The sequence below is a fragment of the Knufia obscura genome, assembly GCF_036327395.1.
Source record: "Knufia obscura strain CCFEE 5817 isolate CBS 148926 chromosome Unknown scaffold_15, whole genome shotgun sequence".
NCBI lineage: Eukaryota > Fungi > Ascomycota > Eurotiomycetes > Chaetothyriales > Trichomeriaceae > Knufia > Knufia obscura.
The window spans coordinates 312,334-322,397 of NW_027042701.1; the positions used below are offsets into that span (position 1 = coordinate 312,334).

The following is a 10,064-nucleotide window of genomic DNA, read 5'->3' on the forward strand; positions in this document are numbered from 1 at the left end:
CGAGGTCCACGAAAAGGCTCCGGAAGCCACTAATATTAACACAAAACCGTCGTTAAGTAGCTTGTTCCGCCCGTCAGCACGAAGGAGCTGGGCTCCCAGAGAGCTGCTGACCAATAACAAACAACCTTTCCCACGCCACCCATGTCCCGGCCGTGGACTTTCTAAACAACGTCCATGGACTACGTGCTACCCTTAAACTGATAAATAGCTCGAGGCGCATATCAATACAAGACCATGGTCCACCGTCGAAACTTCCCCCGATACAAGGCCATATTCGCGCTGAACGTTCGCCATTCACATTATCAGAGTTTGTCTCTTCAGCTCATCAGCTTCACCACCGTCTCGACTCCTAGCACCCACCGCCCACCATCATTGCCAACGTTACGACCATGTCACCCAAGCCCACCCTGATCCTAGTGCCCGGGGCCTGGCACAACGGGGCCATCATCTTCAACAAAGTCATCTCCGTCCTCTCAAAGCAACAATACAAATGCATTCCCATTGCCCTCCCTTCCATAACCCCCACAGGCGACCCATCCATAACCTACATAGACGACATCACAGCCGTGCGCAACGTCATCGAGGCCGAAACCACCCAAGGCCGCGACGTCGTCCTCGTAGTCCACTCTTACGGTGGCCACGTCGGCAGCAGCGCGATGAGAGGTCTCACTCGGCCCAAACAACAGCAAAACCCAAACCGCGATGCTTCAGGCCACGGCCACGTCATCGGGTTCGCCATGATATCGTCAGTCTTCACCGTCACAGGCGCCTCCTTCGTCGATGGCACCGGAAAACATCCCCCATGGATGACTGAGAATCTCGAGACTGGCTTCATCGAAATCACAGTCCCAGCCCGCGACGTCTTCTACCATGATCTTCCTGAAGACGAAGGAAACGAGTGGGCCGCCAAGCTCCAGAGGATGTCCGCCAGGACGGGCAAGGAGGGTGGCGAGCACGCATACGCAGGTTGGAAGGATGTCCCTGTGTGGTATCTGGCGACTAAGGATGATCATGCGCTGCCATATGAGATTCAGATGATGTTTGTGAAGATGGCGAAGGAGGCTGGTGGGGATATCACGGTTAGAGAGATTGAGAGTAGCCATTCGCCTATGTTGAGTCGGCCGGAGGAGACTGCAGAGTTTGTATCGGACGCGGTCAATGCATTTGTGGGGTGATTCTAAACGGGACAATTGTGTCGAACTATGCTGCTGATAACCATCAATCTCCATTGTTGAGCGGGTTGAGTTGAACGAGGACAACGTCTAGACCTGTACATTGTGCAACTAAGAATATCCCTTCTCAAGCACTTCTCCGTTTGGAAGCAACTGAAAACCTATAATACCTCCACAAGGAATTTTCCACCCTACACACCAGCTTTGCAGCACGGCAATGAGTCACAGCGGTTAGTGTTTCACCTTACCCCTACACATCACGCGCACCATCGAAGGCGGCAGTGCCTCAGCCAGCTGCTCTTTGTGTCCCCACCAAGAGGTCAAGAAAACACGAATGAGGCTTCCACTGTGAGTCCCACCCCATAAGCTGTGCCCATCGAAGCTACCTAGCTCAGCACACTCTCCGCCTGTCGAACCGTAACCCGCACCCCCTTCGAATCCAACTTAGGACTCACCAAGAAAAAATCATGCGCCAGCTTGACATCACTCTCATCCGTCTCGAACAACTCAAACTCATACCTCCGAAACAACACAGACAAGCACATGTGCATTTCCGCGTAAGCAAGGCTGCGCGCGTGTATCAGTCAGCAAGACGTCCCAGATAGACCACATATTCAACTGTCAAACAAAGAAACGCAACTGATTGACTTACTTAATGCCCAAACAGCTTCTACTCCCCTTCCCAAAACTGAAAAACCACTGATCCATAGACGGGTTATCAAGCCATCTCTCCGGCTTAAACGCCCAACTATCAGGAAAAATCTCCTCATTATGGTTATGGTCCACAATCGTGAGCGACACGGGTGTCCGCGGCGGGATCGTCCACCCCGCATACTTCAACGGTCTATCCCACAGTCGCGGATTCCGCGCAGAGACACCGTATGACAAGCGCAGGCCCTCCCGGATACAAGCGTTCAGGTACGGAAGTTTCTCCACGCTCTGCAGCGAGACTGACTTGTTGGAATCGGGGATCGCACGCTCGAGTTCAGCGCGGAGTTTCTCGTAGATGGCTTTGTGCTGGATGATGTAGAAGGCCGTCACGGACATGGCCCACGCGGTGGTCGTGAGACCAGCCGCGACGAGAAGTTGGGCTTCGTCGGTGAGGCGGCGGGTGGTCTTCTCCTCTGGTGGCAGATCGCTTCGTATGAGCTCGAAGAGGATGGTCGGGTGGTCGGGGTTTTCTTTCGCGGTGCCGGCTTTTATTGCCTTGAGTTTGGCGTCGAAGTCCTGTTGCAGTGTCAGTCTGTCTGCCAGCGGCATGGCATTCGAGGAAGGAGTATAGAGATAGATAGTACTCACCCTTTCCAGACGAATGACCGGCATCACGATAGGCTGTGTCAACATCACCACACTATCCGGCAGACGTTCCATCAACTTCCAAAGCCAATGGAACTGATTCGCCATGTGTCCGGCTTCACTTGCCGCCATGAACGGCTCGTGGAAATTCTCCTCGAACTCGGGTGATTGGAGGTGGTTGTATGCCTCGCCGAAGACGTACGTGGTGATGACATCTCCCGAGAAGGCTGTTAGTGCGTTATTGATCCTGAAGTTCTTCCCGCTTTGGACATATTCGTCGATCTTGGAGCACAGGATATCCAATTTCTCCTGGATGACGGGTTGAAAGTTATAGATGCGCTGCTTTGAGAAAAGCGGGAGCAGGGGCGCCTTGCGGAGTCTGTGGAGATCGCTTTCTGGTGTTGCGAAGATGGAACCTGGGATGTTCTGTCGTTGTTTGAAGACATCGTATTTGTCTGTTCGGCCGGGACCGTATAGTGTGTTCCAGAATTTTGAGTCGGCGACGTGGAGCTCGTGTGGTGTGATTCGTACTATGGGACCTATCGAGTAGGACAAGGTTAGTTGCAAGATGAAACAAGAGAACTTGATGTCATGAACTCTGACTTACCATATTGCTTGTGTAACTCTGAAATATGGAACGTAAATTGTCCTCGTTGCACGATCTCGAAATAGAATTCGTACCACCTGGTCAAGGCGGCTAATTTGGGTCCCGGAAACTTGGCTAGTGGACTGAAGTACAGCCTGTACACTGACAGCGCCAAGAGATATGCAGCAATCGCTGGGATAGCAATACTGAAGAGTGAGTACATCTTGACTACCACAGAAGTGTCGTAGTATATGAGACCAAAGCTCACAGAACGCCGCAAAGCAGACCTTTAACAAAAGGACTAGTTAGGGTTCGCAAGCCTGGAGTGCTAAGCGGGCCGTAGCTGTTGCAGCCGAAGCGGATAACGCGAAAATACAAGCGGCCCGCCTCTTGCTTCCCCGAAGACACTTGGGCAGCGCTTATGCGGATTGGACACAGCTGGCGCGTAGTTACTGCCTAGGCAATTTACTTACGCGTGCTAAGTGACATATAAAAGTGTTTGAATCATGTCACAAATACCTGCGCGGTAGCAATGACGGCTATTGCAGCCACTGTCATGATCTCGCCGTTGGGTGAGTACGCACAGAACCAACCAACTCCAGGAACGGCGTCTACGAGTGTGCCAAGAGCAGCATGAGAAGCCAATGCCAGGTTAATGTACCCTTCTTATCTTAGCCGAGTCGTATTCGGCATCATGCATCGGTCGCTCGTCACACCCGTGCCCCCGCGAAGATATCGTGGTCTTGGCCTCGACTGCCACGCGAAAAGTGGGCAGTAAACTTCACATATTCGTAAGAGGCGGGTCAAGACTTGCTATAAGCATCGTGTTCGGCTATCAGGTCATCGAGCAACTTGCCTCCTACACCTTTCGCTAGGAAGCCATACCACTGAGTAAAGTAACGCACTCATGGCCACCACCGACAACAACACTGTTGCCGCAGAGGTATGCTTGCTTGCTCTGCAGAAATGCAATCAATCAACCAAGTCCAGATACCAACTAGATAAACGTATGTAGGTAGATGTAGACGATGACCACGACTCCGGCATCGAAGACTACGACAACCAAAGCACAACAAGCACATCCCTAAAATCCTCCATGGAAGCCTACACGTACGAGAACGGCCGCCGCTACCACGCATTTCGCGCGGGCGAATACCCCCTCCCCAACGACGAAATCGAACAAGACAGAATGGACCTCCTACACCACATCTGGCGACTGATACTAGATGGCGCCCTGCTGCTCAGCGCAAGCCAAATCGACTCGCCGCAACGTATCCTTGACGTCGGCACTGGGACAGGCATCTGGGCAATCGATATCGCGGACGAGTATCCAAGCGCACAGGTCATTGCCACGGATTTGAGTCCGATACAGCCGGCTTGGGTCCCACCGAACTGCCACTTCTACGTCGATGATGCGGAATCCGAGTGGGTGTTTGAGCCGCTGGATCTGATTCACGGACGGAGCTTGGGCGGCTCGATATCGGACTGGCCGCGGTTCTATCGGCAGTGTTTTCGGTGTCTGAAACCGGGAGGTCATCTTGAGATGCAAGAGCATGACGCCTGGGTTAGTGCGCTTGAGGAGGAACCGCCGTGGACGAATCACTGGAATGTGACGTTGAATGAGGCGAGTGCGAGGTTCGGTAAGTACCTCAATGTTGCGGGGGAGGGGAGGCATGTTGATTGGATAAGGGAGGCTGGATTCATGGATGTGGAAGATAAAGTCTTCCAGGTAAGTCTTTCGCGAGGTTATTGCTGTGGGTGCTGATTGTGATCGATCAGGTGCCAGTGGGTTCATGGGCCAAGGGACGGAAGGAAATAGGAGTGTACAATTTGGCTCAGATGAGGGATGCGGTGGAACCGTACACTCTCGCCTTGTATACGAAAGTCCTGGGTAAGAGCGTCGATGAGACGCGGGTTGTGATTGAGCACGTGAAGAGGGAATTTTCACGAAAAAGGAACCATTTGTACGTCAACTACCATTTCCTCACGGCCAAGAAACCGATCGCGCCGAGTTCGACGAATGCATGACTTGATTTGGGGGTTGTGCAATGAATTCCAATCTGTACTGACTGGCTGGCTTGGGATGCAAGCGGTATTGCATGCTGTGAGACTGCTGCGACTGTGGTCATAATACCTAGGATTTCATTTATGATGTGTGAGCTCTGAAGTGAGTCCACAAGAGATGAGGTACGTCAATACAGGTTCAGTATGCCGGTCGGCGATGCATACAAAGTCCTCCCTGCCAGTGTGTCAAGGCGCATGTATCGATTTGATCGTTGACCTCATTTTGTGCGTTGGATTGATCTGTCGGCTGAATTATTGATCCAGGCGCATGCGATGACTTGCGGAGGGCTATTCACCAGTGGAGCAGCTAAGCCCTTGCGAACAACAGTCATTTAGTTACCTGTCTCAAGCCAAATCTCGTCTGTGCAATGTTCTGGTCGATGAGTCGATCAGGAAGGCCTGTCCAACCGAGTTCTCTAGCCAATACAGACGACAGATCCTCGCCATCAAAGAACCCCTACAGTCGAAGCTCGGTTTTTCTGAGCATCTCGCCAGTGTCATAGTTCCATACGATGTTCTGGGGCGGTCAGCATCGAGCAGGAGTTTGTAACGGTGTACTGACAATGACATACCATCGTTGTGCTCTTGTACACTGGATCTATGTATATTCTGTTTGACCCTGACGCAGTCAATGCAGGCGTGCTAACGACGTTGATGGCGGTATGACAAAGGATCTTGAAGGTGCGATGCCGGGCATCAGGCACCTCGACCATAGTGTACTCGTCAGCCGCTCTCCTCGCCGTAGCAGTGATTGTCTCGTCGTGACTGCGACTCCAGACCTCATCGAAGTGGATGGCCGGCCTGAAGCTGTAATTCACTGTGTGGATGTAGCGTTCATGGCCCATGGAGGGGAGCTTGCCAATTAGAGCCTCAACGGTCACAACTTTGAGATTCGGAAATTGGTCTTGGTTGACGTGGTGTCCTTGGTAGCCGGCGAGACCGTTGACCACGATGTTGGTGATTAAGCGTCGGACAGGGGGTGATATGTTGTTTCTGTAATCGTCTGGAAGGGTCTCTTCGTCGTCGGATTTACCGCTATTGTTCGTGATCATCAATGTGACGCCGTAGAATTGGCTGGCTTCTTTGTGAATTTGTCTAGAGACGAGGAGTAGAGGGTGCGGGATGTGCGTGAAAGACGCGACTCGTGAGAAACCATGGGGCTCTTCGGACTTCGTCGTGGTCATGACCTTGATCTTGGCTGGCTCTTTGTCGATTGCCAGCTGAAGGATATATGTTCGGCATTCTGGCGGGATGCTCATGAGTGTCGGTGTGGAACCGATTTCTTCGGTATCTGTTTTCATCATTTTGCTGCAGTCGAGGTTAGTTTGGCAAGAAATCATGTAGATGAGACTCTGAGATTGTCTGTGCATGCTCAATATATGTAGTGGATTAGAATGTTTGTACCAGTATCATAAGAATGGGAGGTAGATCACGTGAGGTTTTGTCCGTGTCAGCGGCAAATAGCGAAGGCAGATATATTGATCTAGCATCCTGATTTCCAACGATGCGCCCATCCAAACTGAAAGGAAAGCACAGTCTTGTACCGGAATGCTCCGGATACATAGACTTCTCGTGCATCCTCCTGTGGTAACACCCACAGTCCGAAGGCTGTACCTGCCCTGGTGATCAGCGGCGCGTGCTGGTGATCTCATCGGCTGATCGAGTATTGTATGTTCTTCCAGAGAGCTGAAGCCTGTACATGAAGCATGACAGTTTTCTCGCTAGTGCTGCCGACTCATCGTCGCAGATTCTGGTGTACGTTTCGAGCGAGGAGAAGAGGAGGCCTGCGATAAAGTCCTGGCGGTGCATGTTCCTTGTTGATTCTTACGACGATAACGACTTTGAAGCGGAATTCGAGATGAAAATCCGACTATGATAACCATGCCATCTGTTAATGTAGCTTAATGAATTTTCTTGTTAAGTCTCTGTACGACCTTGCCTGTGTCATAGTTCCGGGTGATGTTCTGTGACTGTCAGCATGTTTCAGCAACGCGACTATTCTCCTAGACTTACCATTGTTGCGCTCTCTGTCATGCAGTACTCATTGGCGAAGAGAGCTGTCAGGTATGTATCAGGGATATCGATCAGGAAGTCTGAGGCTCGGAAGATGCGGATTCGAACGTGGCATAGGATGGTGAAACTTCGCTGATCCACGGCAGGCACATTGTGCATGGTGTATGCATCGATCTTCCCCCTTGCTTGTGCAACGATGTCGGCGGCGTGCTTGCCAGCATCGTCTAAAACCTCGTCGAATGTGGTACCGTGCCGGATCTTGTAGTAGACTTCAAGGACAGGGACATGTACGCCTTGGTGAATGTCGACCAGCATCGCGACAATCACGAGCTTGAGATTCGGGAATTGTTCTTGATTGATGTGGTGGCCTTGGTAGCCTCCAATACTGGTCAGGCTGACTATTTCTACCGCACCTCGCAGGAATGGCGACGTGTTGGGCCTAAATTCGTCTTGGAATGACTCGTAGCCTAGGAGACTGCGATCGAGGACGGATCGTACTTTGTAGAATGGGGTTGCTTCGATGAGGACTTGGCGCGATACAAGGAGGAGGGGATGAGGCATGTTTCTGTACTGGGCGACATGTTTGCTGAGGGAGGGTTGATAGTGAGGCCCTCGGGCTCTGACCTCAAGAGTGGCAGATTCGTCTTCGAGGAGGAACTGAAAGATACGTGTTCGGCATTCTGGTGGAATGCCCATAAGGGTAGGAGTGGGGGCAATAGGTTGAGCGTTGGTTTCCGCCATCTTGTCTGTCATCGAAATTGGCTGCATAGGGTGGGTATCTTGTAGAAGGTGCTCTCAGAATGTTCATCCGTGAAAAGCTCTATTATCGGAATAAAGATCTGGAGTGTCGAGTGACAAGGCCACATCACGTGAAGATGTGGCATGGGTGAAAAGGTGAAGGGAGGCATATCAGTGCAACATCGCGAGCTCTAAATGATAGCATTCTCACCTGCAGCCTGGTGCGTCTGGCAGACTAGAGTGTTTGTCAATTGTATCTTGATATGCAAGTAAAGTGAAAAAATGGTACCTAGTACCTTAGCTTCGAAGCAGATCGACTGGTCATGGCGCTCTCTCACGCCTGCATCTGCTGTACTTATCTTACTGACAAACCGAATGCAATCAATCGGGCTGGCTCTGCTCCAATGCTACGCATATTCGACCAGCCATTCACCGGTCCTGAAGCATCTCATTTGTGTTGTTGTTGAAGTCGTTCAAGCGGGTCTGCAGGCAACACCCGCTCCCTTAGGCGCGAGCGACTGATGGAACACCTGTAAGCGGCGGCAGGCTCTAGGTTTCAGTGCAGTCGCCCTCCCCGTACTGAGCTGCCTCAGTTCGAGGACCCAAGGAGGTCGGTGTTGTTGTCGGACAGCGCCAGGGCGCAGGCAGGATGGGCTTGGGACAATGGCACCGTATGAGGACCAACTTTCGCTGGAAAACTTGACGCGTTCCAATGAGCACAGTTTCCGGGAGCAGATGGACTTTTTCCAAAGCGGCCTTAGACACTTGACGCAACACCCACGGGATCCGAACTACAAACTCAGCTCGATCCATGCAATCTCCCTGGAATGATAGAGACATCAGAAACAACGCCAGAGCATAGCAGATGTTGGGCTCAAACTTCAAAGTGCGAAGTGCATCACGTAGATTTGACCTCCGCTTTGAAAGACGCCGAGAAGTTGGTCAGGCTACGGTTGTGCATTGTAGCACAGAGTGCGGCTCCGCGGTCTTTCCTCAACTACTCCGGGGCGTCCACTTACACCCCTTCAACCTCAACTGCGTCTAGAGGTACCACCTCTCAATGCTTCATACCTCAGGGCATCCCACGCGAATACATACGGCCGATGTAGGCAAAGTCATCGTCTCCACGGACACACGAAGCATGTGTCATTCTACTACGGTGTGTTAGCAATGGCCGGCTTCTGCCCAAAGCGTTCATGCTGTCGAAGCGTGCGACGATGTGACGATACCAACAACGATGCACCACTTTCCACCATCTTTCTCTATTCAGCTTACTCTGTGAGCTCCGGAAGGCCTAACAGATGCATCTCATTGAGGACGTGACGTGTCGTCATGTAGAACAAAGGAAGAAGAGCTGATATGACAGTTGTGCAATATCCGCAAGCGACATCGATTTCATTGTTCTCAGCATCCTCGAAAACAGTATCCATGGGGGCTTTCATGCTTTTCAAAAGCCGGCTTGCGCACTCTGAGGTCTGCGTTCTCTACCTATCCATTTGTGCAGGATCATCCCTAGCAGGAGCGCTTAATCACTGAACCATACCAAACACGAAGTACTCGGCATCATGCAAACCAAGCTCCTAGCACTGCTTGCCGTTGGTGGCATAGCATCAATCCGAGCGCAGACCGTCACCGACGGAGATGCCAGAGCTGCGTGTAACGGTTTTCCCCGATATGCCCTAAAATGCGTAAGTGTCTGCCTCGAAGATACAAAGACTTATGCTGACATTTGACTTCAGCTCACGGACGTTTCGTATACCATATGTGGCACTCCCGACTTCGGGTCAGAACAAGTACTGCCCGTCGCAGCAGGTAGTTACTGCCAGCAAGGGCAGCCAGGTGTGAAGATAGATCAACTTGTTTACAGTTCAGCCACCACCACTCACGTCTACACCCAAGCTTCCGTTTACAGCAGCGGAGCAAGCGCAGCTACGAGCGGTGCCGCTGATACAGCATCGACTGGTTCTTCTGCTGCCACCGACACAGCATCGGCCGCTTCTTCTGCTGCCACAAACACTGCGTCGACTGCGTCTTCTGCGGCTAGTGATGCCGCATCCTCTGCCGCGCCCACAGACAGCGCAGCTGCTGCGGCTTCTACAAACGTCACCGACCCGGCGTCTACCGCATCAAGCGCCGCTACTACTACCACGTCAGCATAGACGTGATAGAGAGCCAGGGTTAGTAAACTGAAATGT

The 10,064-nt window shown here is 51.9% G+C and overlaps 5 protein-coding genes across 5 annotated transcripts; 2 read left to right on the top strand and 3 right to left on the bottom strand.

Moving 5' to 3' along the window:
- Window positions 1-389: 389 nt before the first annotated feature.
- PMZ80_009940 (uncharacterized protein) lies at window positions 390-1,175 on the top strand (the record flags this gene model as incomplete). The annotated part of the gene is made up of 1 exon (XM_064878333.1): window positions 390-1,175. The coding sequence occupies one exon, from the start codon at window positions 390-392 to the stop codon at window positions 1,173-1,175; it is 786 nt and encodes a 261-aa protein (XP_064725901.1).
- Window positions 1,176-1,820: 645 nt separating this feature from the next.
- PMZ80_009941 (uncharacterized protein) lies at window positions 1,821-3,277 on the bottom strand (the record flags this gene model as incomplete). The annotated part of the gene is made up of 2 exons (XM_064878334.1): window positions 1,821-3,007; window positions 3,076-3,277. 2 exons carry the CDS (start codon window positions 3,275-3,277, stop codon window positions 1,821-1,823), a joined length of 1,389 nt encoding a protein of 462 aa, XP_064725902.1.
- Window positions 3,278-3,961: 684 nt separating this feature from the next.
- PMZ80_009942 (uncharacterized protein) lies at window positions 3,962-5,082 on the top strand (the record flags this gene model as incomplete). The annotated part of the gene is made up of 3 exons (XM_064878335.1): window positions 3,962-3,997; window positions 4,070-4,783; window positions 4,834-5,082. 3 exons carry the CDS (start codon window positions 3,962-3,964, stop codon window positions 5,080-5,082), a joined length of 999 nt encoding a protein of 332 aa, XP_064725903.1.
- A 493-nt stretch (window positions 5,083-5,575) lies between these two features.
- PMZ80_009943 (uncharacterized protein) lies at window positions 5,576-6,422 on the bottom strand (the record flags this gene model as incomplete). The annotated part of the gene is made up of 2 exons (XM_064878336.1): window positions 5,576-5,635; window positions 5,691-6,422. 2 exons carry the CDS (start codon window positions 6,420-6,422, stop codon window positions 5,576-5,578), a joined length of 792 nt encoding a protein of 263 aa, XP_064725904.1.
- Window positions 6,423-7,019: 597 nt separating this feature from the next.
- On the bottom strand, window positions 7,020-7,872 carry PMZ80_009944 (uncharacterized protein; the record flags this gene model as incomplete). Its single annotated transcript, XM_064878337.1, has 2 exons — window positions 7,020-7,082; window positions 7,132-7,872. The coding sequence occupies 2 exons, from the start codon at window positions 7,870-7,872 to the stop codon at window positions 7,020-7,022; spliced, it is 804 nt and encodes a 267-aa protein (XP_064725905.1).
- Between the last annotated feature and the right edge of the window lie 2,192 nt (window positions 7,873-10,064).